Here is an 18625-nt window from a genome sequence, read left to right as displayed (position 1 = left end):
TGGCACTAAGGTTTAAGGGTAAGCAGGAAGTTGCTACGTAGTAGATAGGGTCTATGCCCTGGAGGGGCCACAGTCTGCAATCATATGCCCTCCACCACTTCATAGGCAAAGGGGTAGGTATGGCATGTCTCTGAGCATGTTCAAACGGTGTAATTCTGACTTCTTAGTCTTTTTACCACTAATATCCACTACAGGGAAAAGAGAAGGGAAGAAGCTACCCAATCCACATTCCCAGCACTCCAACCTAACAAGGAGTGGTAAGCATCCAACACTGTCAGGGCACAGGTGGGGAAGGAGTGCAGGGAGGAGAAGGGGAGAGGGAGAATGTTTGTTGCGAGTGTATGTGCATGTACATTAATCACTGTCTAAGCAAATTCAAGAATGGAAAAAATCAAGACAAATATGGAATCCTTCATATAACCAGGAGGATTGCAAGAGTCTCATAAAGATAAAAATGGTTTTGAAGAGCAATTTCTAGAACCATGTCACTTAGTATCCATAAAAAGTGAGCAACGTGTTCCTATAATGTGTTTCTACAATGTTTTAAAGTTATGTAAACCTTTGGCCTGTGAACTGATTGATAGTTTTTTAGTTGGTTTTTTTTTTTTTTTGGAGATGAAGTCTCACTCTGTCACCCAGGCTGGAGTATAATGGTGTGATCTCAGCTCTTGCAAACTCTACATCCCAAGTTCAAGTGATTCTCCTGCCTTAGCCTCCTGAACAGCTGGGATTACATGCACGTGCCACCATGCCCAGCTAATTTTTGTATTTTTAGTAGAGATGGGGTTTCACCATGTTGTCCAACCTGGTCTCGAACTCCTGACCTCAGGTGATCAGCCTGCCTCAGCCTCCCAAAAGTGCTGGGATCACAGGCATGAGCAACTGTGTCCAGCCTGGTCATTTTTTAATATTTAAAAATACCAGATTCTTTTTCTTTTTGCTTATTTGAATTTTCTAATTTTTATATGCTGTACAAATACTCCTCATGTAAAAAAAGAAATTGGGAGGGGATGGGAAAAACAAAGCAGAGCCCAAGAATTGATTACAAAAAATATTTTTAGAACTTCATATCTCTGACCAATTAGGCTAATTTAATTGATCTTAACTATGAAAAAATCACTAAAGGGATCTACAATCAACTAGTAGCATTTTTGCCTTTTTCATTTAGATAAGGATATTAATTCAACTTTTCAAAATGAAGCATAGGAAGAGTGTTCATTACATAAGAAAGTGATATTTAGAAGCTTACAGAATATTGTATTTAAATATTATAGTTGGGATCAAGTATCATTTAAAAAAATCACAGAATTTTACAGCATTCTAAGACCAGTTAGCCCACTTTACTTAGGTTACATAACTAGTCAAAAACTCAGTCTTTCAGTATACTCCAGTACAACATCATAGCTCAGCAGTTTGTCTCAGGTGTTAAGTATGGCGGGACATTCCTATCAATGGCTACTGGCCCACAGGAAGGTAAACAATCAACGGAAAGATACTCACAAGTTAAAAGCAATTTCATTAGCTATGATGTTAGTTTTTAAGAAGAAAAACGTTTTTAAAATCACACAGCTCTTTAAATTGAAAACAGGTGAAGGACAGCTTTTTATTCAATAACAATACCAAGTAGTTTTTAAATACAGTCCAGGTTCCTTGTTTTAACTAAAAAAGCAAATAAAAGGCAGAATAATAAATGTGAGGGAGGAGGAAGAAAAAGCCACAGGAGTTACAATTACATGTCAACTGCCAAGATAGCAAATGACCTTAGAGAAATGACTGGCACTGAGCTCTGTTCCTGCTGAAAGAGAGGCAGGGGCCATAAAAGAAACAGAGACAGCAACAACCCATGGGCAGAGTCAGGTTGGGTTTGTGTGGGTAAAGTAGGGTTGTGTAGTTTGGGCTTACATACACAGTCTCATTTATGTTTCAGTCTTCCTCTACAATCCAAGATGAACTGTAAGAATCTAAGAGTTATATATACTAGTAATGATACAGTTTTTAAACCTAATTTTACAGTAGATACCTATTCCCCCTTCCTTTTTTTTCTAAATACAAAAAGGTTTTCCTGTTGTTGTTGGGGTTTTTTTGAGACAGAGTCTTGCTCTGTCGCCCAGGCTGGAGTGCAGTGGCACAGTCTTGGCTCACTGCAACCTCCACCACCTGGGCATGGGCCGCCGTACCCAGTTAATTTTTTGTATTTTTAGTAGAGAAGGGGTTTCACCGTGTTGGCCAGGCTGGTCTCAAACTCCTGGCCTCAAGTGGGCCTTCTAAAGTGCTGGGATTATAGGCATGAGCCACCGCGCCCAGCCAAGTACAGAAAGTTTTTCTAAAGGCTTTTTGAAGTTATCGAAATAACAGCCAAAAGATGCAGCTGGACCAGAATTAGTTTTAGATCTGATTTGAGTAGATTTATACTTGATTTATCAGGAATAGGAAAATACTGCCACCCTCTCCTATAAACTCTTTCTAAAAAACAGAGAAAGAAAAAATAACTTTAGAGATGCAAAGGCCAAAGTCACATATCTTTGGAGTAACTGTGCACTTTTTAAATTCTTCAAATTGACCCTCTGGGCTATTTCTAATCAGTTTCAAATCAAGGGCCAATGTTAAACAGATGATGCCACACTAGAACTGAAGTAGGAAAAACACATCCAGAAAACACATCAGTGAGACTGATTTATAGCTCTCAATAAAACATGCCAAAAATACCTTCTGATTTATTTTTTTAAGCTGGAAAAATGGAATTACTCCAACATAAAGTAATAACAGGAAAACAATGTCTCCATTTCAAAGACTAAATGTTAAACTTTTTTTAAAGTGCTTGATTTAATATATTAATGAAATTAATGGAAAAAATGAAATGGAATTCAATTATGGATCAGCACAGAAAATATTCTTTGTTTATTGTCTGTCTGTGTTAAGAAGAATCAGTACCTATCGCTTATAAATCATTAAAATAAAAATGCTCAATTAATCCTTATTTTATATGTAAAGGTCTGACAGAAACTAGTCCCATCACTAGACCTTTGCTTCACAAATCGAAGCAATAATGGTTTCAGAAAGCAGTCACACTCTATGAGCAGACAATTGGAGAGATTTAGTAAATCCCACTTTATAGAGCAGAGACTAATCGGAAAACACAGGCCAGTCAAATGTTTCTTATGAACTGTTGACACTATATCAATGCTGAATCAATTGGTGGCATTTACTCTGAGTGACAGAAAAGAAATAAATATTTATATCACATAACCTATATCAATGAACCCAGGCAGAAAGCTATTTCTAACTTGTCAATATTTGATTATCTTGAAGAATCATGTCCCTTTCTTTTAATGATTAATATGAATTCCTTATTAAATCTAAGTGGAGGCTAGTGGAAAGGCAAATCATTATTAATGCTTGAGAGCATAAACCACTAAAATAAAAAACTATGCTCAAGTGTTAAAGTATCATTAAATGTGACTTACATCTTCCATATCAAGTGGTGTCAGTGTTCAGCCCAGAAATTTATTGATGCCTACAACTGTGCACAGTACCTCACTGCAATGCAATTTCACTCACTGTTTAGTTACCCTATAGCACCAAGGAATTAAGGAATTAGTAGAAGGAGACATTTCGAAAGCTTCCAAAGGTGGGTTTTTTTTGGTTTTTGAGGGAATTTTTTGAGTGCAAGTAAATGTAAGAAAGGCTAATCCTTATAAAGAAAAAAAAAAAAGCTGTATTGTTTAATATGAGGTTATCACATTCCCAAGGGAAAGCAATAAACAATCTTTAAGTGTCAAAAATCCTTGCCATGACAACCTCCCACCATAGAGAACCTCATAACTGAAGCCACTAAGATATCTATGGTACTAGGTTTACTGTCAAAACATTATTTTTTTGCAGTGGAAAAAACTGTTTTTCATTTTTGGAAGAAGAGTCTATGACAGGTTATTTTCCATTGCCTGGGCTGAATAAATGTAGTTAAAGCTTCTTAATTTATGTCAATTTTGAAATATATTTTCCAGCTAAGGTACACAGTGACTCATACATCAACTACAATTAGTAACTAGAATGCAAGCATGTTGAAGATACACAAATATCCTAGGCTCAATATCTTTCCTTTTAGTCAGATTTTGTTTATATATACTGGTTCTAACAAAATATAAGGCACTGAGGTGATACAGATGTGGACCTCAATCTAAACAAACCTTTGGCTGCTAAAAGTTAAAGGTATTCGATAAATACTATCTAAAATGTTGAGAGTGCAAAGATTATACATACACCACTAGATTCTCCTTAGCTGTATACAGGATATTTAAGGACTGGAATTCACATACTCTGGATGGCAATCAGATGTCAGAAGCAGATCAACTTAATTTCTTCTAACTGTATTCAAGGAATTGTGTGCTAAATAAGCAAGGCCCCCAGAAGCACTACCATACAGCACTGTTTTAAGGCATGCACATGTATTAGGCCACAATGTTACAGGTGATATTAAAGGACAGGCATGAGGACCTGGCTTTGTCTTCTTGACATGCTCCACTACAAGTACTTGATTCATGAAATGCCAATGAGGCTTGGAGAGGTCAGCGTGTGAAGGCACTGAATAAGCATCTGAGATAATTAAGATTTCAGCCTTCGAAACATGGACGGGAAGTGAACAGCAGTTAAGAAAATCAATAAGAGTCTTTTATTCGCAGTGACACAGATGTCTCAGTCAATAGAGCCTAATAGGCAGGCTTGATCGCAATGGACAGGCGCCTGCCTCCAAGGCTATCAAAGGGCTTCCACTATAACAAACATTAAAACGCATTTATGTTGCTATTGAAGAATCGAGGACCCTGTAGGTAGCTTAATTTACCAGTGTATGTTTAAAAGCACTATACTATTTCAGATGTGTCCATTTACTTGAATCAAAATTAGTAAGAAATAACTGGCCTGAAGGCTCGTTTGCCCCTCACTGGCTGGGTTAGGTCATTCAGCATAAGATGGCCAGTCTACGAGGCAAACCAAGGTCTCCTGAAGGCCAGGAATTTTCTACGCCAAAGGTCTGCTGTCACTCTGCTTCCCTAAAAAGCCAGTGTTAGTTTCAGGACAAAAGAAGGAGCTAAGGTGAAAAAGTAATGGTTTTTCCTTTTCTCCCCAAAGATAATGAAAGAAACAGTTACCTCAGAATGCAGGGCCATTTCAACAGCCCCTAAGTTGACACACTTGTTCAGAACTGATTAACTTTTTAAAAACTGAGATGGCAGCAGGGTGTGTGCATGGTACTTCAATCTGCTGGGAGTGAAACCCATTAGCACAGTTTGAAAAACGGGCTGCAAATTGTTCTGCCAATCAAATTAAGCCATGTTATTCATTTATGACAGGAAACTCACAGACTCTTTATCTGTTTAATAAGCTTATGGATACAAAAAATGGACAGTAATTTGTTATTACTATGTGCAAATCTTAATATATAATAATACCTACCTGGCCATTGGCTAATATTTTTTTCAGTTCAGCAGAAGACTTCTTTAAGCTGAAAAGGAAAGATACTTCTTAGTGGCAAGATCATCAACACCTCTGAACACCACTGAAAATTCCAGACTGAAATATACCTTTGCTTTTAGGTATAGGGATTGAGCACACTCCTCACATCCTTCTCCCGATATAATTTTTTTTTTCAAAAGTAACTGGCCAAATGCAAAAGGTATCAAATAAAGACACTAAAACTCTATTAGTAATCTAAAGCAATAAAGAAGCCTACAGTCAAGATAAAGCTACAATATTTTACGAACTACTTCAGTGACTTTTTTATGGTCATTAGTTCTACTGCCTTTAGATAGCCTTTCAGAGGCAATTTCATGTGGACAATGTCAGCTGCTAAGCACTAATATTCACAGCAAATAAAGATTATGGAACTTTAAAAGAAAAAACAGATCATTTAAGTCCTGGTCTCTCACACAGTTAAAAGTTATAATTGAGTTTCCTGGGAAGCAAATATGTAGTACAAATAAATCCTGGTACTCACTAGCTGTGTGATCTGGGACAAGTTACTTATCCTCGCTGAACCTCAATTTCCTCTTTCTGTAAAATGGGGAAAATATCAATTTCACAGGGTAACCAGGAAAATTAAATATTACAAAAAATCTAGTGCTGTGTCTTGTCCATAGTAGGTGTGTTTTTACAAACAAAATTAATAAATTTTAGCTGGCTTTTTTTTCCTTTCCTATGGGTACAAGACTCAGCTTCCAGAGTTATTTAGGAAATATTAAAGCGTTTCCTGAACATGTATGACTATGTTAACACTCATATGGATAAATTTAGTGAAAGTCCTTTTTTTTTTTTTTTGATAGAGTTTCACTCTTGTTGCCCAGACTGGAGTGCAAAGTACAATGGCACGATCTTGGCTCATCACAACCTCCACCTCCCTGGTTCAAGTGATTCTTCTGCCTCAGCCTCCCGAGTAGCTGGGATTACAGGCATGCGCCACCACGCCTGTATTTTTAGTAGAGACAGGGGTTTCTCCATGTTGGGCAGGCTGGTCTCGAACTCCCAACCTCAGGTGGTCTACCTGCCTCGGCCTCCCAAAATGCTGGGATTACAGGCAAGAGCCACTACCCCGGCATGAAAGTCCTTCTTGAATAAAGAATGGTAGTCAAGGGGAGCTCTGAAGACTTCTAGCTTTATAATGAGTTATACCTGTGAATATCTACCTGACTAGTAGAGTAGCATATAAAATAGCACCTTTTCCCAACAATATTCTATTTGAGATTTAAAGCCTGTTAAGAGGCCAGGCACAGTGGCTCATGCCTGTAAATGACTTGACATATGCTAAGGGTTCCATAAATGGTGGTCACTGCTCTGGTTATTATTATACAGTGGTGGCAGTAGTAGTAATGCAGTAAGATATTAAGATCATAAATATATCAGAAAGCAAAAGGGGCCAAGCACAGTTTCTCAAGCCTGTAAACCCAGCACTTTAGGAGGCCCAGGAAAGAGGATCGCTTGAGCCCAGGAGTTCAAGAACAAGCCTGGGCAACATAGTAAGGCCCCATCTCTAAAAAAAATTAAAAACTTAGCCAGGCATGGTGGCACCTGCCTGTAATCCTAGCTACTCAGGTCACTTGAGGCCAGGAGGTTGAGGCTGTGGTGACCCGTAATTGTGCCACTGCACTCCAGAATGGGGGGTGACAGCAATGAGACCCTGTCTCAGAAAGAAGGAAGGAAGGAAGGAAGGAAGGAAGGAAGGAAGGAAGGAAGGAAGGAAGGAAGGAAGGAAGGAAGGAAGGAAGGAAGGAAGGAAGGAGAGAGAGAGAGTGAGAAAGAGAAAGAGAGGGAAAAAGAAAGAGAGAGAGAGGGAGGGAGGAAGGAAGGAGAAAGGAAGGAAGAAAAGAAAAAGAAAAAAAGAGAAAGGACTCAAGACCTAACATGAAATACACATATTCCATTTGGTACCTTTAATAGGTTACGTTTGAGAGAATCTCAGACTTCAAGTTTGATCACACTTTACCATTTCAAGTTATAATTACTCTTCTTTCTACATATATCTTAAACTTTTGCTATGGTCAAATGTAAACTATGGAGCCTGAGTCCCTATTTTCCCAGATTTTATAAAGTATGTCCTCATCCAAGGGTTCTTGACTTTAATGTCCTACGACGTCTAAGACTCCATGCACTAAAGTGGCAATTAACAATTTTGTAGAATAGGATGAAAGCTGAAACATATATGGAAAAAATACACCGCTGCCTAAAATCAGTCCAGTTAACATAATAATAGCTGCTATTTATCAAGTGATGATCATGTGCTAGGCACTGTGCTAAATGCTTATTATCCTAATTTAATCCTTATAATAACTATACTCTAGGTATAGTTATTATCCCTAATTTATAAAGGATACTAAAATACAGACCTCTAAGGTACATACCTTGCTCAAAGTCTGTCTATCTCCTATACACACACAAACACACACATATTTTTTTCTGGGAAACATTCAGATTCTAGTTTTCCCACAAATGACTCCCAATTTGATAGTTCCAATTATTGTAAAGACACAAATAACCAAACAAAGTCCAGGCAAGGTTTCTACATAGATATTGCATTACGTTATAAACTTGAATTAATAACATTTTGATTCATTGCATTTATAAAATGCCTTTCATCCAAGAAATAAAACGTGATTCCTAATACAGCTTCATCAATCTTTCTAACACCAGTGGTAGATAGATGGAAAGTTTAATCATCCTAATTTACAGAAGGAGAAAGCTAAGTAGTTTAGGAAAGGCCTTGCCTTGGCAGCAGGACTTGAATTCAGTAATTATGGCCTAGGAACACCAAGTGGATTAGTAAACTCAGTTTAATAAACAGTCAATCACCTAAGGCAAAAGAAAAAACAACCCATGCTTTGAGAGCAATAGAGGAAAATACTGTTTCATTCATTATGCTAGTATCTGGCTATCAACTTTGGTTAAAAAAAAAAAAAAGAAAAACAAAAAAGAAAAAATTGTATCCTGGCAATTTCTTTGTGAGTCATTTTACTCAATATTTCATTCATCCGCATGTTCATGGTGACCTAAGCTATCCAAAAATCACTCTTAAAAACATTTTAAGGCCAGCTGTGGTGGCTCATGACTGTAACTACAACACTTTGGAAGGTCATAGTGAGAAAATTGCTTGAGCCAGGAGTTTGAGACTAGCCTAGGCAACACAGTGAGACCCCATCTCTACAAAAGAAATTAAAAAAATTAAAAAAAAAAAAATGCCTAGCCAGGCATTGTGGTGCAGGCCCATAGTCCCAGCTACTTGGGAGGCTGAGGTGGAAGGACCACTTGAACCCAGGAGGTCAAGGTTGCAGCAAGCTGTGATTGCGCCACTACACTCTAACTGCACAACAGAGCGAGACCCCATCTCTAAAAAAGTAATAAAATAAAATAAAAACATTTTAAAATTTAAATGTGTTACGACTGTAACTTGAGTATGACACCTGAAGAGAGACACTGAGATATCCAAAGAAGAGTAAAAGGATGAGGGGACTAGAAGTAATGTCATATCAGAAAAGATGAAAGAGATGGGAGAATTTAGTCCAGAGGCAAGATGTAAAAGAAATACACGTATATTCACACATACATTCATTCATTCATTCAAACATGATTGACTATAACCTATATGGCAAGCATCATGCTGGGAATTGGAACTTTGCCAATGAATATGCTACAGTCACTGCCCTCAAGGAGTATAGAATCTACTGGAGGACAGAGGTGATTATAATACAATGTGCTCACTGCTACAATACAAGGAAGCATGGGGATATCATAGGAATTCCTACAGAGGTCCCTGGTGTGCACTGGGAGATGGGTAGTAATCAGGGACAGTTTTCAGAAGAAGATAATTTAGCCCTCAAAGATAACCAAGGTTAGCCAGACTGAAGGTCAAGGTGGGGATGAAAAGAAACGGGAAAATGTGCAGGCCCAGTAGAGAGAAGAAAGTGGTCCATTCAGGGCACTATGTGTTCATCAGCAAAGCTGGAATGTCAGGTGGGATGCCGTGGAGAGGCAGGTCAACAAGCTGGAGTACACAGAGCACCCATATGTGAAGGGCCACTGCTCACCTGCTGTGGAGGTTACACTTCATCTTGAAAGCATGAAGAGCAGTGAAGTTTTAAAGTAGGGAATGACTGCAGCTCAGGACTGTGCACTGGCAAGGTGGCTCCAGCTGCAGGGTGGAGGAGGGGCTCAATGGGGCAAGAACGGAGGGAGCAGACTCTCAGGAGGCTGTGGCAGCGATGTGGAGAGCCAGAACCACCCACACAGCAGCAGGGATGCTGGTGAGTAGAAAGACTCGGAGCTACTCAGAAGGTAGAACCTACAAGTGTGGGGACTGACAGGGTGTGGCACTGAGGGAGGCCTAGGAAGCAGTGAAGGAGGACTGACAGGTTATCTGGAGTTAGCAATAGACTGGATATGGGAGAATTTACTGAGACAGAAAATCTAGAACTGTGTTTGGAGGGAAGACCATTGGAAGAGCTGTTCCCCTGGAAGAGGGAACAACCACGTTCTGAGGGCTTAACTAAAATGTTATGAGTGGGTGCTATAGAAAGACAAATCTCAGCTCACAAAAAAAGCCTTCTGAGATATAGCTGAATAAAAAAGGGAAGGAGCTGCCTTGGCTGATAAAGTGCATTCCTCCAACAGGGATGTTCAGGAAGAGGTTTGAAGACCATTTGGCAAGGAGTAGGGAGTCAAACATCAAAAGAGGGCGGGATTAGATGGGAGCTACTGCTCATTTGCCACACCACAGGCAGAGTTTTTTTTTTTTTTTTTTTTTGAGACGGAGTCTCGCTGTGTCGCCCAGGCTGGAGTGCAGTGGCCGGATCTCAGCTCACTGCAAGCTCTGCCTCCCGGGTTTTTACGCCATTCTCCTGCCTCAGCCTCCCGAGTAGCCGGGACTACAGGCGCCCGCCACCTCGCCCGGCTAGTTTTTTGTATTTTTTTTTAGTAGAGATGGGGTTTCACCGTGTTAGCCAGGATGGTCTCGAACTCCTGACCTCGTGATCCGCCCGTCTCGGCCTCCCAAAGTGCTGGGATTACAGGCTTGAGCCACCGCGCCCGGCCAGGCAGAGAATCTTTTAAAAACATAGGGCTGGCCACGTCCCTGTCCTACTAAAAGCCCTCTAACTGCTCGCCAGTGCAACTGAGAGGAAAATTCAAACATGACAGGGCCTACGAGGCCCCGCATGATGAGTCCTGTCTACCTCCTTAGCTCCTATCACTCCTATTGCTCTCTCATCTCCTCTCTCCAAATCCCTTCCCCAACCCAGCACCCCTCCCTGTGCTCCAGTCAAACTGGCCTATTCACAAACATGCCGAGTTTCTTCTCCACCTCAAGGCCTTCACCTACCCTCTTCCCTCTGTCTGAAACACCCTTGTCTACTTCTTGACGTACTTCTCATCCTTCAGATCAAAACAGAAACATCACTCTCCCCAGGCAGCCTTCTCTGAGCACCCAGTCTAAATCTAAACATTCACCTTTCCATAAGAGGTCCTTTCTCTTTGGTCAATATGTAGCTAGGTTATCTAACTGGTCAAATTTCTTTCTAGCTTCTTCCCCACCTCACCCCAACTCTGTAGATAAATCACATCAAGGGCACACTTCACTAAACTGCTCTCACCTATTGCTTGGAAGTGAATCTGAGACTGCTGGGCTGCTGTGTTGAGAGGGTCCGGCCCGAGTATTCACCTAAAAGTAAAGAAAGAATCTTGATCAGTCTTGTGTTCTGAGGACACAGTTCTAATTAACCTATAATTTGCCACAAATTTCTCATTTCACTATGAAGGTTAATTAGCTTGTTGCTAGACAGACCCACGGTTGGAGTCTATTCAGTATATAGGTTACAAAACCGTATAACCCATACATTACATAATATTCTATTCCTGTCATTATTCCATTAAATGTTTAAACGGTGATGAAAAAGGAGAGATAAACAGCGTGAAAATCCAACTCACTGTCTAGAATACATATAAAAACAGTATGTTCAAAAAGTACATTAAGAATATACCCAGGGGTTAGTAGTGAACCTCAAGTTACATCCTTCTAGCTCTGCAACCAAGCAGAACACTGTATGCAGAATGTTTCTTATTCACTAAAAAATGAGGTTCAAATAATTAATTATTAAATATTTGAGCCTAATACAAAAGCCAGCTTTTCTTTCAGATGTGAAGCCCTAAACAGAAATCCAGAATTCAAAATAGACAGAATGAAAAGCTATGTGCTAGATATATGTTTCTAGCATAAATATGTCAAAAGGAGGGTATTCCATGGGCAATATGCTCATGTGCTTAATTAATCACTGAAATGAAGTCTATATTCTTACTAAAATCTTTGTAGATACCAGCATCTAGGATTATCCTGAAGATACTGACCAACAAAACAATTCCAAATAATTGAAAATACAGTACCAAACCCCGCGTATGAAAATATATACACATACTGAGCAAATACTACAGATGAATCCCCCTCCACCTCCCATTTAAAAAAAATAAATAAAAGGATCGCTTGTCAGAGCTTGAGAAAGTGCAGTTTTATTTGACATTTCAATAAGTGGAACACAGCATTACAAATCCATCTAACTTTACTGAAACAATTATTGAAATTCGTACCTTCAGGCCATGTATGTTCCGTTCCCCAGGAGGCTTGCAGGCTGAAACAGTAATTGACTAAATTGTAGAACACATCAGGGCCATTTACAAATTTGCTCAAAATGAATCGTTTAAAAAGAAATGAGGGTGACACCAAAATTAGCAGAGAGAAATGATTGAAAAGTGGCTCCCAAGACCCAAAGTGGGAATTATGAACCAGGGTTTTAACTTGCAGGAGTGAGCATTTATAAATGCAAAGAGCTTTCTGACACCACCTCATATAAATTCCAATTTCTGCTTAAAACATATAAAAACCAAGTTAACTGAGCTAAAATGATTAGATTCCTTTCATAATTCAAATTTCTGCAATCTGTCCTCATTCTATCACACTGTATATCTGCTATCACTTAAAACTACTTTGAAAAGAGCTAAGGGATTCTTTTGCGGGGGAGGGGGGTGAGAAAAGGATCTTTTAATGCCAAAAAGATTGCTAGAGATTCTACGATGGAACATTCTAGTTTGAATACTACTTTGCACAGTCATAAGCAGTCAAATGTATTAAAATACAGACATATAACTAATTTTATTACATTTCTTACAAATCTTGACATGTGCTAACATTTAGTCCTAGAGATAAGGCAGTACCAGGAAAAAAGAATATTAATTTCCTGACACCATCTTGAGTTACAAGTTAGTACTTTTCTAATTCAGCAAATGCTTCTTCAACAAATGTGTTAAAAATACAAAAGCCTCCTGCCCATGTTATAGACATGAAAACTATAGTCCCCTACAAATTGTATGTTAAGGGGCCGTCAATTTTGATTGATTGTTTGGGGATGGATTAATTTGATTTTTTTTTCTTTTGCCCCTCTCTCAGATGTACATGTCTTTTTCCTGTTTCTGACTACAAGAAATGGAGCCGTTTAATAACAAGAAGATGTGGGTAATGACTGGGTGCAGTGGCTCATGCCTGTAATCCCAGCACTTTGGGAGGCTGAGGTGGGCCGATCATGAGGTCAAGAGATCAAGACCATCCTGGTCAATATGGTGAAACCCCGTCTCTACCTAAAATACAAAAATTAGCTGGGCGTGGTGGCGGGTGCCTGTAATCCCAGCTACTTGGGAGGCTGAGGCAGGAGAATCGTTTGAACCCGGAAGGCGGAGGTTGCAGTGAGCTGAGATCACGCCACTGCACTCCAGCCTGGTGACAGAGTGAGATTCTGTCTCAAAAAAAAAAAAAAAAAAAAGGAGAAGATATGGGTAATAATTACAAAACACTTCAGTTGCTTTCATTTTGTATATTTCAAATATACTCAAATTTATTACGTTATTTTTCCTAGAAAATATATCTAAACCATAACAAAATGTTTTCACTTGCCTTTCTAAAATACACTAAAATTAAGACTCAAAATCTTCTTTCCTTAAAATGGAAATTAACCTTTTGAACTACAGTCACATGCACTTGATGCCTGGTCCTTGAGGGACCATCAATACTTCCTAAGACGACACTTCAAAATATTTCCACTGAAGTAAGCAGTGCATTCATAAATTTCCTTTAAACAAAGTCGCTAGCCAAGGAATCAGAGACAAACGTCAACTCTTATCTCTAACCTTAACATCTGCCTCACTCCTCAATTGACTTCTCAAACTTTTATAACTAGAGATGTAAAGAGCAGTCAAAAAACCCAGTAACCTCCTATTTCCTAAAGTTATCGGGTCAGGAATTACTGTAAAGCTAGTCAATGTTCACACTTATTAATATTTAACATATCTTTTAACAATGGAGAGGACTTAGCCATGACCTGGGAGTTACTGTCCAAGGCAACTGTGCTACTTGGAATGAGGAGAACATGTTATTAGACCAGAATTATGGCCAGGCATGGTGGTTCATGCCTTTAATCCCAGCACTTGGAGAGGTGGCAGTGGGAGGACTGCTTGACCTCAGGAGTTTGACACCAGCCTGGGCAACATTGTGATACCCTGTCTCTATTGAAAAATAAAAAAACTTTGCCCAGCGTGGTAGCACATGCCTATAGTCCCAGCTACTCAGGAGCTGAGGCAGGAGAACTGCTTCAGCCTGGGGAGATAAAGGCTGCAGTGAGCACGCACTGCATGCCAGCCTGGGTGATAGAGTGAGACTCTTGTCTCCAAAAAAAAAAAAAACTAAAACGGAAACAATCATTTTCTCCTATCCTTCCTACTTGTTCAGTCTAAAGATTCTTTTTAAGGTCTGAGGGTCTCTAACCAACTAAGTAGACATAGGAAATATACCCAATATGTCTACATGTTGATTATGTAAATTTGCATAATTTCACTTATCTACATATGATAAAATGTACATTTGATGTAGATAGGTAGCAAAAAGCAAAAGACTACCAAAAACTAGAAACAATTATACCATAGCATATTTAAAAACTACAGAAATAAAAAGACAGTCTCATATTCTGAAATATTTAAATTTGGCTTAGAAAGACTATGTTTAACAATTTATTGCAGCCTAGTGGGTTTTATGATAAGACTACATGTGACAATGACATCTCATATATTTTCCTCCTTTAAGAATCCTCTCCCCATAATATACTCTTCTCTCCACTCCAAAACAAGCCCTCCAAACTACTCCCATGCACACTCTAATTATATTTTAATATATATGTCTTTCCATTTTAATCACATTATAATTTAAATGAAATTCTTACCCAAAGGGCATAGTAAGCACTTATAATCTGTGTGACTCTGAAGTTACTTAACCTCTCTGAACCTCAATATTCTCATCCATAAATTGGAAACAATAATACCTAATAGGCAGAACTATCAGGAAGATTACAGACGATGACACGTAAAGCAATACTAATGCCTTAACAGAGCAGACATCTAAAAATGGTTGTGATTATCATGGGAAGAAGCATAATGGGATGAACAGTGAGAATGACAGGACTGCTCACAAAATGAAAGAAAACAAACAACCCACAACATTGGAAGTATGTTTCTTTCTTTTTTTTTTTTGAGACAGGGTATTGCTCTGTCACTCAGACTGGAGTACAGCGGCACAAACATGGCTCACTGTAGCCTCAACCTCTTGGGCTCAAGCCATCCTCCCACCTCAGCCCACCAAGTAGCTGGGACAACAGGAGTGTGCCACTACATCTGGCTAATTTTTGTATTTTTTGGTACAGACAGGGTTTTGACATGTTGCCCAGGCTGGTCCCAAACTCTTGAGCTCAAGCAATCCGCCTGCCTTAGCTTCCCAAAATGCTGAGATTACAGGCATGAACTACTGTGCCCTGCCTGGAAGTATATTTCTCCAGGATACTGCAACTAGGGTTTTCTATGGCAGAGCTATAATGTCAGTAGAGAAATTAATAGAAATTTTCAGTTTGTAAAATAGTATTCCTTGTGAAGAAAGAATTTTGAAACTTGCCCAAATTCTCCAGTCACTACAAACATTAAGATATAATCTATCTCCTGGCTGGGCGCGGTGGCTCATACCTGTAATCCCAGCACTCTGGGAGGCCAAGGGATCGGATCATGAGGTCAGAAGATCAAGACCATCCTGGCCAACATGGTGAAACCCTGTCTCTACTAAAAATACAAAAATTAGCTGGGTGTGGTGGCATGAGCCTGTAATCCCAGCTACTCAGAAGGCTGAGGCAGGAGAATCGCTTGAACCAGGGAGTCAGAGGTTGCAGTGAGCCAAGATTGCACCACTGCACTCCAGCCTGGTGGCAGAGCAAGACTCTGTCTCAAACAAACAAAAAAAAATAATTTACATCCTAATCATTGGCCTAATAAACAGAAATAGCAACATTTCTTTCTTTTTTTCTGTTTTGGTGGTTATTCAAGTACAACAGAAGTGGATTAATCACAATCCTTATTTTGAACTATCACTGGCCTTAAATAGCCCAACTGTACTTACTTAGCACTTTAATAAGTTATTAGTAATATACTAAGCACTCCCGATTCTGCTGCCCACACATATGCTAAAAGAGCAATATTATTCTTGAACCCAGATCTTCTTGAGGGTTAGCCAAGCCAGCTGCCTTTGGAGACTTTATCAGTGCAAATAGGAGCCTACTGGTTAATTGAGCCATTCAAACTTCAGAGAGTTACAGGTAATGAAAGTCTAGAATGTTTAATTGGAAAACTCATACCATGATTATTTGTACAGTATCAGTTAACGAAGGTAAGTTTAACTTTTAATTATTTCAATTAAGTTATTTCTAGAAGGGTTACTTAGAGAATTTCCTTATCTGTTCCATTAGTTAGAAAACATGGATTCCAAGTGGGGCAATGTATAACGGGTGAAAGACTTAATGGTTTATATAATTAAACTGTTCTTTTTCACCATTATTCAAATTTTGAGGGAACATTTATACACGGTTGAACAATCATATCTGATACAAGGACAGTACTGCCAAACCTAAAAGGGAAAAAGAAAATTATCTGACCAAGTGATTCACTGAAACTTACTCTCATCAGCTCTTATTTTTGGAGATAATCAAATTTCCATTTGTGAAGAATTTCAACTATTTAGAAAATACCTCCTCAAAAAAACAGACACCAAACATTCCGCCAAAATTTCTCTCCTAACACCTCAGTAAATCTTAGCTTCTGCACTAGCTAAAAGCTTTCTCCTCAATCGCAGCTCTGGCTGCCATCATGAGCCACAGTTTATAAATATCCAGGATTAAAGTTATTCATTTGCCTTGGTTTAGAAACCATGCGGACCCCCAAAGAGTTCTTTAAGCTAATGTAAGCATGTACTTCAAAAACAAAAAACAATCTAGTTAGTTTAATTTACTCTAGTAAATTAGATATTTTATCTGCCATAACTATAATATGGCCTGCAATCCCCATGATAATGAATACTTCTTTTGTTTTTCAAATTAAGAGCTAAACATCATGTTATGTGCATTTAAACCTTTGGAAAACATAACTGTTGATGAAACAGTTTACTGAAATAATCATTGTTGATTAGAATTTGCTCAACATTACCTCTTGGAAATATCTGCAGAGGCTCTATTAACTGTCCATTTACTTGCTGTTCCATTACTGTGGAATAATACTGCAAAGAGATTATAGAAAGAGATTACTCAGTAATGTATGAATACTGGAACAGACACTTAGTGGTTGTTTAATTCACAGTACTTTTGTAAACTGCTGGTATAAACATATCAGCCTTGAGAATACTTTTCCCCTACCGGCACACCAAAATGACTATAGTGAATATTTAGGATTGAAAGTCCAGTATGTTAGCCTTCACCCTGGCATTTATCTTTAAAAGTGTTAAGACTTTATATTAGTATTTAATGTAAATTAAATAATATAAAATATTTGAAAATTATATATATTTAAACAACACATAAAGCATTTTAGTGGAATTTCCCAAATTGCCTCTTGCTCTTTTTCCCTGGATTTTGCAAAGCAAAATGAAGAAACTTCACATTGGGCTTGGACCTACACACCAGTTAATCAAACATTATTCACATTTGTGTATGAAATGCACAGATAATGGAAATCTAAATTACAGAGACTGTGGAAACAGCAAACAAAATATGACCCATCCAAAGATGACAGGATTAACAGGATAAAAAGGTAGCCTAGTTTCAGGCAAACATACCTTTTATGCTTTAGCCTTATAAACACTTTAGTACAGACCAAATTGCACTGTAAAATTCTGCACACAAAAAATAAAGTTCTAAGTGACAAAGCTTTCACACTCCTTAGTAAACACAAATTATTCAGTAGGTTGTACTGTGGTTTGATTACCACTTCTTTCAATATGCTAATTTGTGAGCATATGTCCACCTAACTTGGAGATGGCTTCTGTGCTCTCACATCTTATAATGCTTGACAAATAACAAGTGACGCTCTTGGTGGAAAAATATCCACAATGAAAACTGCTGATTTTATGTTTTGAGGGGCTGTCAAAGAGCAGAACACCCTTTTCATCCTCGCTGTTTCTATATTAAAAACATGTTCATATTATTTAAATACTATATGTTTAGGAAATCTCTCCTTGATTATCATTGTTTCCTGACATTCTTTAAAAGTTTCTTTTTTTAGCAGACATCACATATATCTTCCTATTGCTTTTATGTACATTAAAATTATTACAAGAGCAAGGGTTTTTTTTTTTTTTTCCTCTTGAAAATAAAGGGGAGCTATAAAATTCCACATCATTTTGGGAATCACAAGTTAATACATCTAAGGCTGTTTGCACTAATAACAAATAAAGTGAAGGTGGATATTGGATAGCTATGGACTGATACAAGTATACCCAGCTCTCCAAAGGGTTTCAAACTGTAAAGGAAGTGATTCTCTCCTTCTATGGACATAAAAATTCATATACATACAGCATAAACATATGAAACATACGCTCTGGAATATACTCTAAGGCAAATGTCTTTCAGGAGATTCTGTTCCTTAAAACCACAGAAATACAGCACTCGCCATTACTCAAACAATGATGACAAGTAAATGAAATATCAATCATGTAGGCTGTCAACCTTTTGGGACAGCAATAACTGTT

The 18625-nt window shown here is 38.4% G+C and overlaps 1 protein-coding gene across 17 annotated transcripts in view; it reads right to left on the bottom strand.

Annotated features, from left to right (window-relative positions):
- Window positions 1–18625, bottom strand: part of MAP2K5 (mitogen-activated protein kinase kinase 5) — a 264267-nt gene that overhangs the window by 209826 nt on the left and 35816 nt on the right. For 15 of the 17 annotated variants that reach the window (XM_045395630.3, XM_065548107.2, XM_045395631.3 and 12 more), the window contains exons 4-7: window positions 17089–17158; window positions 12118–12158; window positions 11130–11197; window positions 5452–5500 (exon numbers count right to left, since the gene is read on the bottom strand). In XM_045395630.3, the coding sequence (XP_045251565.2) occupies window positions 5452–5500; window positions 11130–11197; window positions 12118–12158; window positions 17089–17158 (228 nt within the window). Of the gene's footprint in view, window positions 1–5451; window positions 5501–5992; window positions 6044–11129; window positions 11198–12117; window positions 12159–17088; window positions 17159–18625 lie in introns of those variants that run through there. The other 2 variants (XM_073996118.1, XM_073996117.1) reach the window with 1 other exon arrangement.

Source organism: Macaca fascicularis, chromosome 7, assembly GCF_037993035.2.
Source record: "Macaca fascicularis isolate 582-1 chromosome 7, T2T-MFA8v1.1".
Lineage (NCBI taxonomy): Eukaryota > Metazoa > Chordata > Mammalia > Primates > Cercopithecidae > Macaca > Macaca fascicularis.
Note: the sequence above shows the minus strand (reverse complement) of the source record. Positions and strands in the feature narration are given on the sequence as shown.